Raw genomic sequence first — 22,511 nt, forward strand, 5'->3', positions numbered from 1 at the left:
TCCTAGAGAACCGGCAAGCAAGACAACACACCTCCTCACTGCCAAAAGTTGTCTACCTTCTGGTATTCCCAAGGACTTGCCAAACACCGTGTTGGTGTGGATGGCTCTATCTAAATCTCAGAGCACTTCACTGCAATGTGGATGAGAAGAGACACGAGAAATGCTAACAGAAAAATAAGGCCAGAGGCGGATGGGGAGAATCAAGACTTTATTTATTTTTATTGTATTGCTTTGTTTTTGGTGTTGGTTACACGTAACATTTTAGAGGGCTCGTTAAGGAAGACTACTAACGGCAGAAACAAGTCAGCTGATCCATCAGGGCACAGATGTATTCTTCAGGCATTTCCCTGTTCAGCTTTGGCTGGAGGTGGGGAAAGGACAGAGTGAGAGAGAATTCCTGGTGAAGCAATACCCAGAACCCCAGACAACTTCTCTGCATTCTGTGGTAGCCCCTTTTGTGCCATGTCAGCTTAAACCCTGTTAAAATCTGCGAACCTACAACACCTAAAATTGCCATGTTGCAGAAGGACAACATATTGGGAATGGCTGGACATGTTCATTATATCCATACTACAGAGAAGGAAGGAGAGGCATGAGCTATCACAGTAAATGTTGTCTCGTGGCACCTGGATTTCCCACAGATCAGAAAAAATAACCCAGGGCAAAGCTTGAAATTCACTGAAGACATGTGAACATTTCACCAAGGTGGCTGGGAGACAATTCCTCAATGCACTTCTGTATCTGCAGCATGGTGAAAGTGGCCTTGAAAAAGGTAGATATGCAAAGACTGAGCATGGTGCTCCATCCCAAGGAAGACTTCAGTCTCATTTGTACAATGTGAAACACACACAGGAAAAGACAAGTGCCTCTGTCCGACTTAAGGCAATAACGCTGAGATTCACAGTCTCAGTGAATAAAATGAAATATAACATGGGGTGGCCAGCATTATTTTCCCCCTCTGTAGTACGGTATGACTCAAGCCTGCTGTAGGCATGGTAAAGACAAGCTCAGAGACTTGTTGTAGGCAGAGGAAACCTAAGGTCTGCAGAAGACTTCCATTCAAAATAATTTGCAATAGTCTATTTGTTCTTATGTACCCTACCTGTGGTGCAGGGAGCACTGTACTCCTGTATGGCAAACTCATCTGAAAAACAGAAGGGAAGAGAGAGAGCAGGGCTGTCAGAGGTCCCTCTCCCAGGAATGCAGAGGGACAAGAGCCAGGGACAGCTGTGGGTTTCCATTGCTCCCAGACACGTCCATGAATCCAGCTCCCCACAGTCACTCACCGGGACACCCTCAGCCCCACACTTACCTGTCTCATAGTAATCATACACTTTCACCTGAGCTGGCTTCAGGCGCTGCACAGGGATGTCCTGCTCCACCGTGAAGGAGAAGCTCAAGGTCATGTTGCTCAGCTGGGAAAAGGAAGTGGTGGAGGATCAGTGTCTGCTTTCTGTCTGCTCTGGGCTCTCCTGCTGCCTCCTCATTGAACTCTTCCCACTAGTGCCCTGGGCTCTGGGTGTGTGAGCGTGTCTCTCAGCAAGCCTGGCTGAGGGACAAGGGGAAACCCCGGGGCCTTTCCCCACACTTGGGGGAGCTCGTGTCTGGTGGGCAGGTGTAGGCTGATCCGTATGCAGGCCCAGAGGGAAAACCTGCTGAGGGCTGTGAGGAAGGCACCAGTAAATTCTGAGGTCAGCAAAAGTCAGTTCATTCCTACTTTTATCAGATCCAGTTTTGAGACCCATGTCTTTTGCCTTGGGTGGCCAAATGTCCCCAAGGCTTGTGTTTTTCTTTCCCATTCTAGCCCCAAACAGAGACTCACCTTTTCCAGATACACTAAGACATGGTTGGTACTGAACTCTGTACGTTCAATAACTTGGTGGTGTGCCAGCTGAAGAAAGAAGACCAAATTGTTATTGAATTGAGGGTGGTCTCCCTGTGCTGTTTTCACAGCCCTATGAATGGGACACACTATGGATAAAGCACTAGGAGTGCTGACAGCAGTGACTAGGCCTGCGTTGTGGAACTGACTTCTTGGTGCGCCATTAGGCATTAATGGTCCCCAGATCTTCCCTTCACCAGCCTGGCAGATTAAGTACTAAGCAGCTCCAGCAGGGACTGATCACTGGTCCAAACACAGCAAAGAGAGGATTCAATGACAATACATTCTTTCAGGCTTGCTAGTTCTGCAGTATCTTATAATCTCTGCTCTTTTCCAGGGCAACACACTTGCTCAACATCTCACAAAGGGACCTGAGGCTTAAACAATTACAAGACAAGCTATAAACTATACGGTAAGGTCAGCAGAAGGAAAAAGAAACCAGTATTGCTTTTGAATGTGATACACACGGACAATGTTTTCAGCAACTCAGAGATAACCCATCACCTGTCCAAAGAGAAAAAAAAAGACATAGTCTGTTTTACACAGATTGATCATGTAGTACTGGCTTCCAGCCAGGTGTGAAAAGAAAAATACTGTACACACATCATGTGTGTAGATGACAATGGCAGGATCAAGATGATGTCAATCCTACAGCCCCCTAGTAAGCCACAGACACCTGGAACATGTCTTAAAAATAAAGGAGAAACTGAATGTGGCCCAGGTGATAAAATGAAAGGGGCAGATATCCTCAGACAAACAATTCACGTGGGTTCCTACCTTCCTTACTGAGGACTTGACAGGGATGAATCCCGACAGCATTTTCACATCGATAATCACCATGTTGGAGACACTGCGCTCACCCGTGTAACTAAGGGAATCAAGCCACAGAGATTCAGAGCACATCACATCAAAGCTGGGGCACTTCCACTTTTTCTGTAACACTTGACACCTCACCACTTCCTGTCAATCCAACACTTTCTTCTCCAGCCTAGTCACCTGTGCCGCCCCTCAGCAGCCCAGCGCTTTGCTCCCTGCACAGCTTATCCCCTACAGGACATCTCTTGCCTCCACAGCCTCTCCTCCCAGCCCAGCTGCTTCCAGCCCACCGTCCGGGGGGCTGCTCTGCCCCTTCCAGACTGGCTCACCCTGCACCACCAGACCTCCTCCAGCTCCCTCGGCTACTCAGGAGGGCTCAAACCAAACACACGCTTACCTGACTTTTATGCCTATGTCAAAGACCTTGTCAGCCTTGGAGTTCTCACATGTCTCTGGGCTCGTGTGTACATGCAGCAGGAAGGGCGCGCTCTCCTGCTTGGGCTGCACGTTGTACCTCAGGCTTGTCTACGGGAGAGCCAGCAGCCGTGTGTGTGCATGATCAATGCTTGAAAGAGATCATTGTCTGCCAGCCCAGCTCTCTCCCTTCCCCATTCTCACAGCTCCCCAGCACTCATGGCACTTTCCCTCTTTCCCTCCCTCTCTGTTCTCCACACAGCTCTACTCTCCTCCGGCTTCTCCCAGAGCTTTCTTTCCCTTGCACTTCTCCCCCTCTCCCTTATCCCTTCTGCCCTCCTCCTCGCTCCTGCCTGAGAAAGGGCTCCCCTCCCAGGACGGCACTTTCCCCATCACCCTCACCTGCAGGTAGACGCATCCTTTGCCAGACACCTCTACGCTGTACTCCCCTGGCACCTGGGGCAGGGGCACGTGCTGGAGCAGCAGCCGGTTTGAGGGATCCACGTGGAAGTCTTGCTGGAAGTCCCCTCCAGATTGCAGGCTCACTTTGGAAGCTTCTCCGCTCTTGGCATAGGTGGAAACTCCGTACAAGGAGAGGGCTTGCAGAGCCACAACTGTGTCCTGCAAGAGCCAGGTCCGACACCCATGGCCGGGTTAGCCCTGTTAGCCGTTCCACATCCTGTTCTCCCACAGCCCACCCTTTGCTGTCAGCAGGCACCCTCTCCTCCATTCTTCACTTTCTCTGGTCTTAAGTGAGAAGCTGAGAGGGAAGGATCAGCTTTTGCAGGCTTCCATTCTCTTCCCGTGTCCTCTGCACAGCAGTCACATATTCCTGAACTTCCCGTGGTGAAGCTCTGTGTTCTCCCCGGGGAAAAGCAGCAACTGCATACACACGCAAACTGTGGTGGGAGCTCCAAACTGCAGTGTCATTTGTGTCACTAGCATTCTCACCCACTGGCTCAAATAAACCGGGTCATTAATCAACATATCAGTCATTCCCTGCAGTGCTACCTGACATACTAGCCTCTGGCCTCTCGGGAACTTGGTGGCTGTGGCAGATGCTAATACTGGGGGGTACAGTTCCCACCTGGCTTAACCTTACTGTGCTCCACCTTGGTCTCTGGCACTCTCCTGATATTGATACGGGAGGTCACAGGAGGGAAACTGCTGCTTACCTGGGTGGAGGAGAAGCCTCCGTTGGGATTCTGCTGACCAATGATCCACTTTACGATAAGAGATGCAAGTGACAGCTCCTCCTGCGAAGGTGCTGGCTGCGTGGTGAGGTGAGCAAGGAGCACGTAGGCTGTCATCTCCACTTCAGCAGAGGGAGCTTTATAGCGGTAGTACGGGAGATCAGCCTCTGGCTCTTTCCCAGGCCGCTGCCAGTGAACAGACCCATCTTCACAGGAGGCAGGGTACATGTAGAGAAGACAGCAAGGAATTAGTAGCAGTTTCTTGCAAAGGAGTTACTGACCTGCTGCCAGTGGGGAGGAGAGAGCCCCCAGCATGTACCTGTCCTATAGGATGAAATGGGAAGGGTTAGATAGCCCCACACTCGATGCATGTTAACAACTAGTCTAGGAGTGCCAAGGCCTGGTTCTTGGGCCTGGATGCCACTTTCACTTAAACTCCAGATTGACAGACACATTTACAGGTTTGGACACCTAAAGGAGACAGAGACCTAAGAAGAGCACCAGGCTGGCACACTGCCCCTTTTGAGAAGTGGTACTTCCTTCGCAACCCTGCTAGACAATATTTGGGCAAACGGACCATCCAGGCTGACTTTACCAGAATGGTTCTGAGTCTTGATACAGTTTCCTGGAAGACTCAGTGCTTACGCTAGGACCTCTGAAATGACCCATTCGTCTTCTGTCTCAGCACTTCCATCTCTTCTCTGATGTATCATCCCTCACACTGTGAGGGGTAAGCTTTGTTCTGTGTTGAGCGTGTCTGCTGGAAGGAAGGAGCGGCTATAAACATTGCTAAGACTTTGTTAAAGCAGTGCCTGGTATGACAGGAGGAGTAGACTGACGTGAGGCGTTAGCAGAGCCACCCTTTTGTTCATCACCAATGGGAATGGTAAGCGGTGCCTTCAGATGAATCCCTCAGAACAGAGGGTAGGACTGGGCACCCACAGGGAGCTGTCAAAAACACAACCACACTGCACAAGCATTTCCTCTCCCTACACCTTTCCCCATCCACAGAAGCCATTCCATGCTCCCATTTCCCCACCAACAAAAGCCATTTTATCAGACATAGAGATAAGACCTGTGGGATGGAAGAAAGCAATGTCCCACCAAGAGCGCTCACCCTTTTTGACGGCTTCCTTTTCAAGTGAGACAAGGAACGCCTTCCGCTTCTCCTCCTTCCCTGCCAGGGCAAAGGCATATGCCAGCAGTGCCTTGGTGTACACGTGGTTTTCTTTCTCATTTCCTGCCGTTTCCAGGCAGAACAGAGCATTACGCACCACCGAATGCTGGGGAGATGGAGACATTAAGAGCAGGCAGCAAGCGTCGTACTGAAGTCCATCTTAGAACAACAGGGACTGTATGGGACCCATGGACCCTTTTCAACCCTACCACACTGTCTGCTATATATTGTACCACTGTGTTTTCCTTTCCCTCCAGCTCTGCTTCCTTATGTGACATAGGAGTAACCAAAGAGTGTTCTTTATTTTGTACCTTTCTTTTCTCTGAAATATCTTGTTACAATGATTTTTGCAAGCAGTTCAGTGATTTTGGATATTGAAAGTTTGAAGCAAGGTCCAATTCTTCTGCCTGTGGAAGTATTCACTGCCTGACTTACTCTGCACGGTGCATTGCATCAACACCGTAAGCCCATACAAGTCGTCTAACAAACACGTACAATTCTGACACAAAAGGAGTTTTTCTTATGGATGTAAAAAACCTATCTTGGTCATTTCTGAAATTTAAATATTATTTAACTCACTGTTAATCCACGGAGTACTCTTCAAAATGAGCAAAAGCAAGATACCCCAGAAAAGAACTTAGAGGAAGACGCAGTAAAATGTTTGTGTAAGAGACAGTATTGGACGGGGGAGGAAAGTGGAGAAAAAGCGTCAGTCCGTCTTGGACTTGAAAAGAAAGAAAGTGTATCCAGATAGAATTTCTTCTTTCAAAATATAAAGGGGCCTAATTATCTACAGGAGGCTAGTGGGGCAGGTTAGTACCATCTGTGACACATACAGTTACAGGCAGAGGAATCTCCAGCAGTGCAATAGTGATGTAGGCTGTCAGTGTTACTTCATCGTTCACTCCGCCCTGCAGGGAAACATAAAATTAGATGCTTACTCCACATATCTTCTCATATTCATTTTTCTACCATTTCTGTGGGTATACTTTATTCTGTACTGTAGACCCTTAGCTCGTGTCCTCCCCACTGATGCTCATATTGTGCCGTTTATGGTTCGCCGCCTTCTCCTTCTTGTCATGGCAGTTACACAAAACGGCCTCTGGCTCCTTAGTCCTTGACATTGATATGGGAATTCCCCATGGGCCTGTGTGCTCAAGAAGCTCAGCTGCACCCATCTGATTTGGAGTCAAGTGCCAGCCTCACTAAGAACCAGCTAGGCAGACATGCTACCTTCATGGCATTGTTCAGGAGCATCCCAGAACTGCGGAAGCAGCCATTCTCCTTCTGATTTTGACTGAGCCAGATCAAAGCATCCTGGATGTGCTTTTCATCTATGAAGATGTAAGACCGGGCCTGGGCAAAGGACTTCAGGACAAAGGCTGTGAGCCTGTAAGGGAGATAGAACAGTGAGAAGGCTTGTGCAGGCCTGCTATCCATCCCAGGTGACAGAGCACATGTGCACTTCACTTGTCTGGAAGAAGGAAAAGAGGCTTGGGGATCTGTAGGTCAATTAGTCAGACAAGAAGTACACCTTCACCTCAAAGAATCTGCCAAAAACCTGCTTCTTGCCTTGGTTTCTTCTCTGCCTCTTGGCCCATATAAGCCTATGATCCTGTTGCATTGAGGCTACTGTTTTGAGGACTTCAGATTGTTAATGTGTATCCAAACAAATGTCTTTGGAAAAAAAATAGAGCATTGCATGCCAATTAGCTCAACACCTGTATGAGAGTAATAATCAGAATAACAAGAAAGAATCAATCCATAGAAGCTTATGGTCTGCTGGCAGGACTCTCTCTCCAGATAGCCACGTCTCAGGGGCTTCCCAGAATTCTCCACATATGTCAGTAAAACCGTGGACAAAGTATAACATTTAGAAGAGCTTTTACAAAGCAGTTACGGGAAAAAAAAAACTAGGCATGTAGAGAGGCCAGTTACTCCCAGGGCACAAGTACTGCTTCAGAGACCAAAAGCAAGGTGATGAAATCATCCATTCTTACCCTTACCTAAAGCTAAAAATGCACAGTAATAATATGCTGGAGTAACTCGAGCTCTGCAGTAAATCACACTGGCAACAAACCTCTCCTCCAGACTGTCTTTTGTTTAGTAACAAACACATTTGGAAGATAACCATACAGCACTGCTTTTGGATTGTCGTCCTTTAGGAAAATACCTTTCCCAGCAGTTCTCAGCAGATCCTACTCTAGAAGAGCTGCCACTGCAACTCTTCAGCTTTCTTCATTTGGGATGTGAAATCCCTTCTCCCTTCTTTCCCAGTTTGTTTTTGTCTGTCTTTCTTGTCCATCATAGTCCTCATAGCTGCAAGGTGGGAGGAGATGCTTCATCTACATAAGTGGCTGATGCAGCCTCTTTCCTCACTTAAGAGGCAGCACAGGGCCCACAGCAGCTCTGAGAAGTCCATTGGTCTACAACTACATTTCTTATTTACCATCGGGTGGTATTTGTCATAGCTTTGTAGCTGAGAAAGAGAGCATATGGAGGAGGAACAGACAACACTGAAATCTCACCAGGTGTTCCCCAGTTGGCCATAACGTGGTCCAAAGGTACTGTAAGAGCCATCTGGGTGCTTGTAGTTCATCTGCCTCTGATAACCTGCAGAGTTAAAAAAAAAAAAAAAAAGTTAAAGCAATATTCAGAGAATGTCTGCTGAGAAGAGAAAAGCAGCTTTATCAGCGACAGTAAAACAGAGAAACAGGTTAGTCCCATCCTAGCAAATACAACCCCACCTCCATATACTGCTTATACTGCAAGAGATGCAGTATCTGCCTTTCTTCAGAAGGCGGGCAGGACACATTAACAACAAGGGACAAGCCACTGCAGCAGGTCAACTGGTACCAGTGCACTGTTCTGTTAAGGAGCAGAGCAAAGTGGGTGAAATGACTAGGTACTTTAATGCATAAGAAACAGAATAGAAAAAAAGACATGGAAGGGACTTCCCTGGCATACAGAAGAGACCATCTGAGTAAGAGACAAGCCTGTCTTTCCATATCTGGCCAGCATTTGACAGAAGCAAGCCAGACATGTTCTGAAAAAGTTCAGAGCAGAAGCAAAAGTCGCGTTCAACTCACCGCTCACTAAGTATCCAATGGCCTTGGATTTGACCTCCTCACTCAGCTGTCCGGTCTTGTTCAGATAGTCCAGGACATAGATGTTGGGTGCAAACAATACCATGTTCTGTTCACCACAACCAAATGGCATCTGGAGTAGCTGGTGCAGGTTCTGCATGGCGGTGCCCATGAGATCACCTAAGGAACAGGGAATACAAGAGGGATATTAATGAAATTCGGTGTGAGCTGCCAAAATCAGAGAGATCTAAAGAAAAACAGAAGGAGGAGGTGGCAGAAGAAAAATCTGTACTGATAACAATCCTAGAATGAAACATAGAGCAACAACAGAGAAAAAAAAAGGAGGGTAATAAGTCAACAGATAGGTCACTAGTAGAGAAACCCAAACAGAATGAGATGCAGAAAGAGCAACAAACAGAACAGAATTGAAAGGGAAAGCACTTGAGACAGAAGAGAGGAAAGGCAGGAATGAAGTGCGCTTGGAACCAGGAGAAGAATCTGTGTGAGAGCTAGGAGGCAAACACGGTCATGCAGATGGGCAGAAACAGCACGTTTCTTCCTCCCAGCAGATCCTTCCCAGGCAGATCACTCACCCAGCACTGAGAAATATGCTCTGCCTGAGTCTTGTACCACATTTGAGGGAAGCAACAGAGAAAACTTCTCTTTCACAGACTCTCCTGAGAGAAACAAGAAGAAACAGCTTCAGTGTAGTCCCAAGCTTAATGGAAGGCACAGGGCCTTCATCAGAAAAGTTTCCTCTTCCCTTCATCCCTTGCTATAAATAAGATGTCTCTGGGCCCCAAGTGAAGGGTCCTGTTCTGATTATCTAGAATCATACAAGTGTCTGAGTTGGAAGGGATCTTTAAAGGTCATTTAGTCCAACTCCCCTGCAACGAATAGGAACACCTACAGCTCTACCAGGTCGCTCAGAGTCTGGTCTAGGCTGACCTTGAATGTCTCCAGGAACGGGGCATACACCACACCTTTCTGGGCAGCTGTGCCATCATAGGAAGGCCATAGAAGATGGTCAGCAAAACTAGTAATACTACAAGTACTACTAAAATATACTAAAAATAATTGTCGTAAGCTATATTTCACACAATGAAAAATGAATTAAAATAAAAAAAATGCAAGTGGTACAAGCACAAACTTCCCCATTTGTATATTTTACGGATTACAGAACTCATTCGCTAGCTGTTCATGTTAGACTCTCCCAGCAACATCTGGCGTGAATAAGTTTTGAAGAAATTTGAATAACATAGCAATTTACTCAGAGAACGACATCTTGTCTCATTACCCCTTATAACCATTTGTAAAATATCAGTCAATCTGGGAAACGTTAGAGGCAGCGCTGTCTTCTTCCTCCAAGCGTGTCCCACTCATCACCCACACGAAAACAAATGGAGGGCAGGGAGGGAGGGCCTTACCTTTCAAACAGAGCACAGAGTTCTGAACAGTTTCCTTCTCAACTCCTTCAGGCTTGGGTGGAATGAAAGAAAATAAGAGAGGTGAGAAGTTATTGAGAAGGAAATACAGACAGAGGGATGCCTAACAAGGAAAGAGGAATAAGTAAGTGAAAAGTGAATGAACTGGAGAAGGAGAAGGAGTCACAAGCACACCCTGTAATATAAAGAAAGAACTCTGAAATACGAATCCAAGTAAAACACTCATAATCCTAAATTACTGGAAAGAACAGGAAAAGGAGAGCAACAGCACTGCAGGACTACCACGTGGGTGACCTGCAACTACTGTATGCAGTGAGGCTCCTGCATCCTTGTAACAAAAGGGCTGCAGCATTACAGTGAGTGCTTTTGTTAGCAAAAGTTCATAGCACCTCTAGAGGGCCGCTCAGAAGTCGTCTGCAGTGCTATTGATCGTAAGTTGAAGACACTTGAGGAAAAACATCTGTTGAGAATAGAAAGGGAAAATGGGCACTCTAATATCTGCTGATGCAATTGATGCAACACAGGCAAGAATTAGGGTGTTTTACGAGAAAAGTTGAGAACATCGCGTACTTCTGTCAAGTTACAGCACTCGGCATAATAATCCATGAGGGCTGCTCCAAAAGTAGTGCCTCCTATTTCATAATGTTGGCCCGCGATGTCAGGATGTTGGTGGTATGGCAGTAGGGGCTGAATTTTCCCACCAGTATTCCATTATATTTCGTTGCCATGCAACAGATGGCTACGGTGAAGCAATGTGAAACATGACATCTGACATGGAAGTGCATACGAAGAAAAGGTGTACATCTGAACAGAAAAAATTGCACCCACTGACATTCAATGGTTCTTGCAGAACATTTATGGAGACCAAGCAGTGGATCTACCACCCACCACCTCACTGCGCCAACATTTCAGCAAGACTTTTACAAGCGTGGAATGCAGGCAAGATTTTTATAAGTGCTGAATGCGCTTAATCGCTGGCAAAAATGCACAGCTACTGGTGGTGACTATGTTGAAAAATAGTATTTTGTAGCTGAGCATTTGCTCTATCAGACTGTGTTATTGTTCCTTCATGCCTGTTGTAGTTTCCATGAAATTAAACAGGAGGCATTAGTCTTGGAACAATCTACATAGCATTTTCCTATAATAAACTATACAGAACTGCCACAAAACGTTTCATTCCATACCGCCTAGTACCAGCCATGGAAAACAGATAAGCTGTAAAACTGTAACATGTTCTCACAGACTGTTATAATATTTAGAGTTTGGAAGGGGGACTTTTATTCAGACATCTAACTCCCACAGGTACTTTGAACTCCCCACCTTCACCCTGGTGCCAGACCAAAGGTGTGTAACACTCAGCATAACAGGCAGTTTGCTTGGCTACTCGACTAGCAGAGAGACAGCACGCACTGACGGGCGAACCTATTGGGTAAAGCTGTAAAGACGGCGTACTTAAACAGGAGGTAACATGAAGCAGATATAGGAAAGGGTGAATTGGACTAGGAGTCCTTTTACGGTAGAGGATGGGGAAGTTTTAAAATACAGAGTAGAAGGAGACGCACTGCACAGCTGTTAGCCTGCAGACTTTATGCATTCTTGCCAAGTATAATGGAAGACCACAGTATCAATGACACTGTGTGCTCTATCACCCAGAGCTCTGTTAAATGTGTCTAGCTTGTGAGTCAGCTTCAGCCTTCTCCTACCCACAGCCCGCATACCTCCACCAGCAGCTGCCTGATGACCGTGTCCTTCCGCCCTTTCTCAGGGGTCTCCACTATGGTGTTTCTGCACGGCTGCTGGTTCTGCAGTGCCTCCGTGCTCACCAAGAACTCCACCAGCCCTGGAGGAAACAAGTCAGTCAGTCCTGCCTAGCAGCACCATGCAGCAGGAGCTGCTGCCATTTCTGGGAGTTTTCAGCCTAGGGGCCCATCACAGACGGGCCCAGCTTCTTTCCCACGGAAGCTTAGCTATCCATATCAGAATGAATCCTGGAGCAAGTGAGCTGCACTGCCATTGAAAGGTGACTCTGTTTTGGCGCTTTTATTCACCAGAACTTAAGAGCACCATAGTGGTGGGACTCACCAGTCCCAAAGCTGTTTAGCAGTCTGCTACTCTGCATGCACACCATGACTGCCACCCCAACATGCAACAACAGCAAAAGCAAATGTGAGGGTCTCATAGGGCAATCGTCTAATCTGTGGGAGGGATGGATGGAGCTGACAAAATGTCCTTGCCAGACAGCCAGCAATGCCTATAGCTTCAGAAGATGTTGCCCAGGGGCTGTAAGATTTGATGATGTTTCTTTTAGTGCTAGATACGGCCTTGGAGTGTACCAGGCTTTACCTCCCGCTTAACCGCAGATGATACACACACTGCAGTATTTTCCAGGAAACTGTAGCTCTAACTTCAGATACCAAAATGGGAGAACAGCACAGAGAATTCCTTCCTGCAGTTTTCAGCATTCCTCGACTTTTACCTAGAGATTTGGGAGTCACCAGCCAAGCCACTGTTTTCCTCTCGTTCTCGCAGAGACAATAAGAGTCTTCCTCCTTTTCCACTGGAATAGCCAGAAATTGAGTAGACTGAGCCAGAATCACACTGACCTGCCATTTGTAGAGAGGTGTAATCAAGGAATGATCTTGAGAGAAAGGGAGAAGACAGAGTGCTAGGAAAAATTAGCAATTTCTTCTGTAGCAAAGGAGCAGGAAGCTGGAGTTGTATGTGGGCATTTCCAGCATGTTGAAGGTATAACATAAGAATTTCAGGGAGGAAGGGGTCTAAGGCTAGTCAGAGATAAGAAAGAAGGCTAGGTGTAGGCAAAGAGTATACAAGAAGGTACAGGTATGAAGAAGGATTTAAGTCTTCCTTACTCTGATGCAGGCTGTCAGGTAGTTGAAAACAGTGGCTTTCAGTGTGAAGGCCTCACCACGCACTACAGAGTAAGGTAGGGTGAGCTCTACAAAAAAAGGCTGGAAGGCTCTGAGGGACACTGTTGGTGACAGGCCAAAGCCTGTGTCTGGGGACATGCAGAATGCACTGGCTTTCCATTCAGTGATGGTGTCAGGGATGGTCACATCTAGTTCAGCATTTCCCTCAGAGCTGGTGAGGGACAGAGAGCAAGGTTTCAGTCATATTCTGGAGATCATCTATTTTTTTTTCTCAGCCTAATGAACAGCAACTATTCACAGGAAATTTCTGTCCAGTTGGGATATGGGCATTATGTTTTGCAGGTCCTCCCAAAACATCCTGTACTTAGCATCCTTGAGCAATCCCTCTGTCTACTAAAAATATTCCCTCACCAAAATATTGACAGTTTTACAGAAGCTTAACTATCTTCTGAGGTTTTGCCCCAATTCCCATAAACACTTACTTCACTGAAAATATGTCCCAAATCCATGTCTCAGGGAAGTACTTCCGGATGGTCTCCATGGGACTGCCAGCATCCATCCCTTTTAACATTGCATAGTCTGAATCATCAAGCAGTTGCGATGCACTGACTAAAAAATTTGTTACAGGAAAAGATAAGTCAAACTCCATTCTAATCAAGGAGGATGCAATGCTTCCAGTCAGTGGTTATTTTTTGGTAAAATTCTAACACTGAAAGAACAACTTGAAAAATTTAATCATGGTAAGACTCACAGATTCAAACTCTGAGCTGCCTCTGTTTGGAATTAGCATTCCCTGTACTACATTCTTAACCTCACATCAACTGCTCACTGGAAACTGGGGTTGATCATTCTAATTCCACTGCCAGCAAATCCAGGATCACCAAATGGGTTGGTTGTAACGAGGCTACTGACCGTACTTTTCTGTTGCACTAAGGAAGTCAAATGTGGAACTCACTGCCTCCAGATATTATGGTTGCATATAGCTTAATAAATTTCATTTAGCGGATTGTATTTATACACGGCCAGAAACTGCAGTTACACTTATCCTTCCCCTTCTCCATCTCAAATTCTTATGAACTGAATATTTACATCTCCAGGTACAAGCACATAAGCAGTTCCAGAGTAGGGAGACCAATTCTGACAATGTTTCAGAGTGCTGTGCCTTATGAAAGGCTTTCCTTCAGTCTTGAAAGACTCTACACCTTTTCATAGTGCAGAGTAGTCTCAGGCCATGCTCTGAAGACAGATCTGGCATTTCAAAACAGAAGATCGGATCTGTTATGACTAGGAGCGTCCTCAAGACCAAAGGCTATTGTTCGTAATAGTAGCTGAGCAACTGTACCACAAACAAACAAACAAACAAACAAACAAACAAATGTTTCACAACCTAGTTGTTTAGGAAAAATGAAAAAAATCAGTCATTTGGGAAAAACAGTAATATTTTTTTCTGTCTTTGCAGTCACTGATGCTGCAAAGAATGAAATGACCTACACAGACTCTTAAAATCGTATGAATAGGAAAACTGGGAACAGAATAAAATTTTCCCACCCTCAGCGCAACACATCAGCTCACAGATTCATATCACCTTCTCATCACCTTGACTTACTTGTGCCATAGTTATTTCCCTAGTTATTGCTGGAATGTAACTACCTTGAAGTAGAGACTGTCATTGTTTAGGTTTCTATAGGTGAACTCTGATTTGGTGGAACAAAGCCTACACTTCATGCCTGGCAGTCCATCCAATATAGATGGATGGTCTTAGCATCCATGGGATCCTTGCTGTAGAGCTTGGCATGTAATTCACTGAGCACAGTCTTAACCAGACATTTCTTTTTAGATGAGAATAAGGTGTATCAGTTTCATATTTCAGGATTGAATCCAGAAGGAAGTGATCCTGAATAAGGCTGTATCTTAGTTCAAAGTTTGATTGTTCTAGTGTAATTAATATTCAAAGAAGTAGAGGAGAAGAAAGAAGCATGATGGTAAATCTTAGGTAGTTGTTTGGAGATAAAATGAAGCAGGTCTCCTTACTAGAACCACTGTAACTCCTTTCCATCATATGCGCTGTGTAATGCTGGCAGACTTCAGGCTTATGGATCTTGTTGCTAGTGAAGACTTTTAAGCCTATCAGCTGTTAAACAAAAAGAAAGAACAATAAAAAAGCAAATAAGCTTTTGAAATTATGCTATTTTTAATCTGCCAAGCATAGATGTATCTGGAATTGGTCAGAACAGTAAAGGCTTGTATATAAAATGCTAAGTAGACTGGTTCAACCCAATTATTGAAGCTTTATCATGATATATTCATCCTAAGGCTAAATCCTGACATGATTAGATGAAAAGCTTTGAAGACCATAGTCTGCCTTGGGGACATCTGTCTTGGTGAAAATGATGTGTGAAAAGCATTGAATTGAAAGTATCCAAAAAATTACATGCAGGACTCTTTAGATTGGTATTTTTGTGGGTTATTACAGTAACTGGAACTTTATTAAACCGCTATCTACACCAAACAGAGAACTTGCATGACTGAGGAGGGGATTTCTGCTATTAGGCCAGTACTCGTGACTGTTTCCTTATTTGAGCCCATTCACTGGCTTTTGCACTAGCACTGAGGAGACCCCTCAAGGTTTTAACGGCTCAGAGGAGCACTTACGTATCAGCAATGAGCCCATACAGAGGCAGGGACTGGGCCTTGCATACACAGATTAGCAAGCTCACAGCAAACTTAATTCAAAAAGACCTTCAAGATGGGGAAGAAGAGGAAAGGATACTGTATTCTGAAAAGAAATAAAGAAAAATCGAAGTCTGGTGCTTACTTTGAGAATTTCGTAAGCATCACCTTCACCATCAGGAGAAATGGGTACATAGGTGAATCCATTCAGTAATATGTTGTCAAGTGACACACAGGGGTTTACATCTTCTTCTTCCAAGTAGTAGCCCTTGAAGCTATAGCCCCGGAGTTCCTTGAGTGGGAGAAGGTTATACACCTTGGAAAATGCAAACAACCAGGTAAAAATGTTAGCACTCGCAGAGACACAGAAACTAACAGTCCAGTGATAGAATGTGGCTACTAAAACCAGTTATGGTGAATGCCATACATGGCCTTGTGTCCATTCTGGTGTTAATAAGTACTTAGTTAATTTTTGTATTACTTACTACTAGAAACAGCAAAGACTTACAGAGCTGGGAGAGAGCTCATTTTCAGGCTTCATGAGGAGAACACTCCTGTCCACGGCACGGAGGGCACACAGGGACCTTGGTGAGGAATGGAGTTTCAGACTTGTGTTGGAGGCAGGAAGTTCTTCCTTGGGTAGAAAACTCAAGTTGACCTGCAACACCAAAAGTAGGTTAAAGTAGCCAGTTTTCCAGATGCTGTTAGATACTCTTAGATACTGAAGTATCTAGCTTTGCGAATTGAGTTTTGCTAGTGCTCTACAACTCTTCTAATATATTCAGCTTTTACTAGTGTGATTCATAATGACCAGCAGTTATCTTTGTTATTATGTTTTCCTTCACTTTTGTAGTTACGGCTTTGTAACTTATTCTGAATATTAGTAACTAAACCTCGGTCAGTGTCTGATGAGACAATTTCATGAACCCATTGTGAGTTCTGCCTCCATGATGGGATTAATAACTGAACTTACGGCCATGAACAAACAGAAATGCTGATTTTTACTTACTTTATTGAGAAGGCAACTTTCAACCTGGAATTCTCCTGTACTAGCAATGACTTCTCCACTGTGTGAAGTGGTATAGACAAGCATTTGTGCCAGGGGAGCAATTGTCGCCTCAACAGGTAAAATCAACTGGAATATCCCATAAGCTAAAAGAAAGAAGAAATACTAAGCTATATAACAAGATGTTCCAGCCCATATATTTGTCTTCTTGATATAAAGAAGTTCATAATTTTAGTTAGGAGGGGCATGAAGTCTACATGACTGAAGTCTATGCTTATTGCTGAAGAACATCTGAATTCAATTGTGATAGTGATTATGTAATAGCCAAATTAGATGTTTGGAGGGTCTCAACATGCCCTCTGGATCCTCCCCAGCTATTGTCTGGCTTTACCTCCTAATGTTCCTAGCCCCTTTATTCCTCAAGCTCTAAGATCTTCTGCAGTCTACAAAACAATAGATGACCAAAGAAGAACATACACAGAAATTAAGGAGAGTTGTAGCATGCAGCAGCAGTCAAGACTGCAGTATGATTGAAAGAAAAGTTCCTCAAAGTTAGTCCTAAGCTAGTATTTACCTGGAACACCAAACTTTTACCCCAGCTACAGTGAGAAATGCTCCTTTATGTTGAAAGGATCTTTCTAACTGGACCTGAGTTTCATTTCACAGTATGTATGAAGGTGATAGAAAGTCTCTTGATATGAGTCAGGGTGTTAGTTTAGTTACTACAACTAGAGGGGAAGCAGAGTTTTCTAACACCCTCTCACAACATCATGTCTTGTAGCAACCAAGATCTTTTAGTTCTGCATACAGTTTATTCCCACTATGGTGCAAATCCTCATAGACTTCCAAAATGGTTTCCCTGGTCTCATTGTCAAAAGACTTTTAAAGATGCAACATAGACAGTCTCAGTCATTCAAATCTGTAATCCACGGACATTTATGCATACAGAATACATGCATTAGTTGGAACATATATATATACATGTTTTCACATTTAAAAGAAAGAAATAACGTCCTCAAAGATAAATAAAAAAGAGAGACAGAAGGAAAAAGAGATATCTTCCAACTCATCCGTGAATCTTACAACATTGATAAGTACTCACAATCAGAATTGATTACATTGCTCAGCAGGAAAGCATTTGTTTGAGAAAAAAAAAAATCTGTGTATTTTCTGTGTATCTTCTAAAATATTTTGGTCAAAAGCATAGCAACAGAAAGAATTCAGACAAAACACAACCAACTCAAACTATTTAATCGAAGAAGAATTAAATTTCTTCAGTTTTTTAAAATGTTTGAACTGAAATAATTTCTCTATATCCTCCTATCCCCATCTCATAGTAGATGCTAAAATCCTTATTTCTGCTCACCATTTCCAGGATCCACAGTCAGATCATAGGTGTCTGCTAACATAATACTTCCCTTGGCCATCACCTGTGTGACAGAGAAAGATTTCCATAATTACTGCTGGTGGTGATGAAGGGAAGAAAAATGAATGTTCACTGGGTAAGCTGTAGGATATGTGAGCATGAATAGTAGTAACAACTGTGAGCAAGGATGATACTAAGCAAGAGTCAGACTCAAATTTACTAAGTTTTTTAAGCAAGAAATGTTCCCTCCTTGAAAAGACCAGTGTTTCCTCATTAGTCAGACCCAGTTTTACTTTTGTACACATTACATGTGTATTTCAGGTTCAAATGCACTTTGTTTCTGAACTCACAAAGGTTTGTGGATTGATATGCACTTTTCTAACATTTTTGAACAGACTGATGACCAAAGATTGTCCTCACTTAACTCTTACTTGCTTTGTGAAACACAGTGGAGAAAAAACGAATCAGAATTATTTCCATAATTCACACAGAGTTTGAATAGAAGAACACAGGCTATAAACAACAAGTACTTGAATAAAGTACCTGAAGCCAGATTTAAAACAACATCCTGAATGCTGCCTGTAATTTCCTCATTTCAAGGAATAGTTTTCTTTTTACAACCCAAAATGATCTTTATACAATTACTGCGCACTCCCGTACTCTATGGGGGATATCTATGTCATAGCACTGTATTTTAATTTCAAGGTGTGGCTTATACACCTATGAAATGTAAGTTCCCTGACTGCTTACCTGCTTTATAATTAAGATAATCTTTCCCAAGCTACTAGGATAAACAGGAATCCTATGTTTCAATTTACGGTTAACAGTCTTGAAAATAATCACATGGATATGTCTACCACAGTTCTCTATTCCCTTTCTTGTAATCTTACTGAGATAAGTCCTTGTAACTCCCCCAGATGTTTTTTATGTCTGTTCCCCCGATTTCTTCTAGATCTGCATAGCTAGAAGAAATCTCATCTCTTTTGCTAGTATTACTAAATGAAATAGCCAGGAAAAAAAGATTCGGGGGAAAGAAATACTATCTGAGTGTTCACTTGTTTCTTTCTCTTTTCCCAAGCAGAAGTCATGGACCATTGCTCAGTCACAGCTGAATTAGTTTATCTTCTCTGCCCTCAATACAAGTGTATTACAATTTCTTCCAGTTGCCTTGGTATCCTGAACTTTCCATTACTGATTGATTTATGAAAAAAAAAAAAAAAAAAAAAAAAGCTCTAAATTTATTAATCTTTTCCAATTCTGTAGCTAGAGGTCTTACTTTAGTTTCAGTGGTCAGGTATCTACCAAAAGACTGAGAAGGAAACTGGTTTTGTAACCATTTAGGAACCAGAATGTGGAATGGGATAGAAGAGTATTAAGAAATGAGAGTCTTGACAATATTCTGTACACCAACATTTTGTCTCTCTTCTGTCTTAAGCAAACACAGGCAACCTACCCAAGACAGAAAACAGAAGACAACATGGGAAACATTATGGGAATGTGTTTAAGTCCAACTGCTACCGATCATACTTCCAGTTCCAAGCTCCCTCCACTGCAACTGGCTAAGGACTAATCACCTAGCAATGATATGGTTGCTATGGACATGGATCAAAGTAACAACAAACAATTCTTACCAAATAGTAAATGATAATTTTCCTCTGCTGTTCAATAACCTTTGGTGTGAAGATATAGTGCACCTGGATCTCTGCGGAGGAGCCACAACTTAACATCTCCAACTTGGGCTCAATTTTGAGGAAGCTCTTACTGGGGGAGTAAAACCGACTTATTCTACGCATGGCATGCTCATGTGAAGGCGTGATCCAGTCACTGACATAACAGTTCAGTTCAGGTTTATATTCAGCCTGATAAAGAAGAATAAAAAATTCACAGCTGACTAAAACCAGGCAACAAGTCATATGGATGTCCATGGGCAAACTCTGGCTGTGTTCTGTATCTCTCATTCTCAGATGAAGGTAAAGAAAAAGATACATTAGAAAAACATGCACAGGAGACAGAGTAGAGAGGTGACCTGCCAAAAAAACTTGCTTAATTTCCTTTTTGGAAGAAAGGCTGATGACTTATATAAATATATTTCCTCTGCTGAACAAAAAAGATAGAGATAGGCCCCTGCCCTGTCTCTGCCACTCACTCGGATTTCCAGGGAGGCTTCTGTGAACGTGGTAGTATCAATGGAAAACCAGGATAGTCCCTGCTCATCTGTAGTGTAATTTCCTTTGTATATGTCTCCATTCACAGAAATCCTGATGGTTTCATTGGCAATGGGAACATCATTACCATCTACCAGCTTCACCTAGAAAAGCAAAAGCAAACTTCAGATTTTAAGCTACAAACAGAAATAATTCCTAAGTTCTAAAACCCCCTCTCCCTCTTCTTCTTTGCTAGGCTAGATGTTTCTTATGGAGAAGAACAAAATAGAAGAATGTGGAAATGCGCATGGTGAGTCCTAAGTTGTTCGAGGCAGCAGATCTTCATCAGCAAAGCAATCTAATCATCCCATGGAACTCATCTATTAGCACCTTGATTTTCTTAGCCAGTTTTAATTGTTCTATTCAGACTCTTTGATGACATTCATCACATATTACCTGCCTCTTACTCCAGCAATTCTGAGTTCAATTAGGCTTGTGCCTTGTCAGAGCATTAGACTAACCTGCATCATGGTTAGATCTACACTCAGCTCTTCCTCCTGCTGTTCCCATCATGTTGATAGGACTTCCTTGTTTGAGCTCAGCTCTGACTTACTGCCTTATGCTGCCTGGTGACCACTAGACTATTGGTGGAACTTGAAATTGTTAACATCCCTGCTCTGCTTTGCTCCTGGCTAAATTTTCCTTGAGGAATGGCCCATGCTTGCTGCTCCCTGATGTTACTCTTGTATGACAGAACAACAGACTGTCTATTCTTTACTGTGATGACAGCTGGGAGGTTCAGGGACATGCGTTTCTTAGGTACCCTGGCAGACAGTAATTTGTCTGCCTTTGCAAAGGTTATGTCATCTGCACACACTGCTATTCCAATTGATGAAATTGCACACCAGTGTCATGGTTTTATGATTTTTGTTATCAGTAACATAATGTAGAGAACTGGGAGTTAAAGTGTCCAGTTCCATGGACTGCCAATTTTCTGAATACCTGGTTTTCAGAAGAGAAGAACTACACACCCCAGAAGACTTTTTCATTTCCATTTTCTGTTCTGAGGGAAAGAAAACTGTTCACAAGCCACAGGACATTACTTTTTCCCTTTCTGCTTGTCTCTGCGTGTGTGCTCCCTAGCTGTCTCACCTTCAGCATTAGAGTAAGACCTTTGGCTTTTGGACACTCTCATTTTATTTGATTTATTAGCTTCAATTCCAACTGTATTATTGTTATCTTGCATTCCAATATAATATTTAGTAAATTAACTTTCCTCCTCAGATTGTTTTGTTTTTAGGCCCATCTCCCTACCCTTTCCCTATCCCCCTTTCCCAGACAGATCTGTGTGTCCCTCCACCCCATTAATCACGGAACTGGGCTGAACCGGCTTGTAAACCATTGACAACCAATGAGTTTGCTGTGACATTACACTTTCCAAGATCTCAGAAGTTACCCACCCTGCCAAAGAGTGGGATCCCTGGTCTGTAATGAGAATCCAACAGGTCAAAGCTGACTTTGCTCATTATGGATGTGATTTCACAGGAGCCTGTTCCAGTCACAACTATTCCTGAGAGAGAGCACAATAAAGAGCGATTATTAATGAACTTTAAGATTTTTAGACACGCCATTCTACCTTCCCCATCTTTGCCAAGCTCACCTCTTGCAGCCTACAATTAATTTCCCACCTCCATGTGACACATACCTGTACCATCTTCTGTGATCTTGCCTTGCACCTCAATGCTCATCTTATATCCCCTGCGCCGGAGATGAAATATCTTAGTCCTTACTACATCAGAAACACACCCATGAGCATCTGCCTAAGTAAGGGTTTGGAGAGAAAATAGAAACAACTTGGGTGCCTTGTAGAACAGAAACGCTCAGTACAACATGCTTAATTTCTGTTCATGTAACCTCAGATGTTCTTAATGTTTTATGTCTTTATGTTCTTAATACTTAGTTCTCCAGTCATGCAGAGCTTTCCTTATTAACTCCTTTCCTTATTAACTCCAAAACAAAACTCAGTTTTGTCTTCCTGCTTCTTTCATTGTCTTTACTCTCCTCATTTTTTTACTTTTTCCCTTCTGTGTTTGACCCATTTATATATTGCCTTCTTGTCTTCTCATTCTCTATGCTCTTTGCTCCCTGCCAATCTTTCCCACAGTTATGACATTCTGTCAAAGGTTCTTCCCTAGTTTGGTGATAAATACCAGAGACCTCACAACTGCTAGTTGTGCTAATTTCACTGGAGTCAGGATTTCAGCTGTGGGGTTTTCTTCATTTCTGTTTCCAGTTTAATGACTGATCTCTTAAAAACATCTTCCTCTGAGAACATCTGCTTTTTCCTGAACAGTTATCACTGATGTCCTACCATCTACCAACAGTCACAGATTTGCCCTCTTAATTTAAGCAACGCTGCCCATT

At 43.6% G+C, this 22,511-nt stretch overlaps 1 protein-coding gene across 1 annotated transcript; it reads right to left on the bottom strand.

Annotated features, from left to right (window-relative positions):
- Nucleotides 1-191: 191 nt before the first annotated feature.
- Nucleotides 192-21,835, bottom strand: LOC104912832 (alpha-2-macroglobulin-like). Its single transcript, XM_085218435.1, has 29 exons — nt 21,793-21,835; nt 21,548-21,657; nt 20,090-20,251; nt 19,575-19,802; nt 17,944-18,007; nt 16,581-16,723; nt 16,080-16,229; nt 15,717-15,887; nt 14,933-15,032; nt 14,205-14,210; nt 13,384-13,510; nt 12,884-13,112; nt 12,490-12,616; nt 11,732-11,853; nt 9,996-10,047; nt 9,162-9,245; nt 8,572-8,748; nt 8,011-8,095; nt 6,716-6,872; nt 6,319-6,393; nt 5,423-5,588; nt 4,288-4,511; nt 3,515-3,733; nt 3,096-3,223; nt 2,660-2,750; nt 1,823-1,891; nt 1,313-1,415; nt 1,103-1,144; nt 192-361 (listed from the first exon to the last, which is right to left on the bottom strand). Exons 1-29 carry the CDS (start codon nt 21,833-21,835, stop codon nt 336-338), a joined length of 3,480 nt encoding a protein of 1,159 aa, XP_085074561.1. The 3' UTR covers nt 192-335.
- Between the last annotated feature and the right edge of the window lie 676 nt (nt 21,836-22,511).

Source organism: Meleagris gallopavo, chromosome 1 (genome assembly GCF_905368555.1).
Source record: "Meleagris gallopavo chromosome 1, MGAL_WU_HG_1.1, whole genome shotgun sequence".
NCBI lineage: Eukaryota > Metazoa > Chordata > Aves > Galliformes > Phasianidae > Meleagris > Meleagris gallopavo.

Coding starts and splice junctions, on each gene's coding strand:
- LOC104912832 (XM_085218435.1), bottom strand. CDS start 21,835: ATGAGCATTGAGGTGCAAGGCAAGATCACAGAAGATGGTACAG. Junction 2,751..3,095: donor GACATAGGCATAAAAGTCAG/GTAAGCGTGTGT, acceptor TGATTCCCTTAG/TTACACGGGTGAGCGCAGTG. Junction 1,145..1,312: donor GTATGATTACTATGAGACAG/GTAAGTGTGGGG, acceptor TCTGTTTTTCAG/ATGAGTTTGCCATACAGGAG.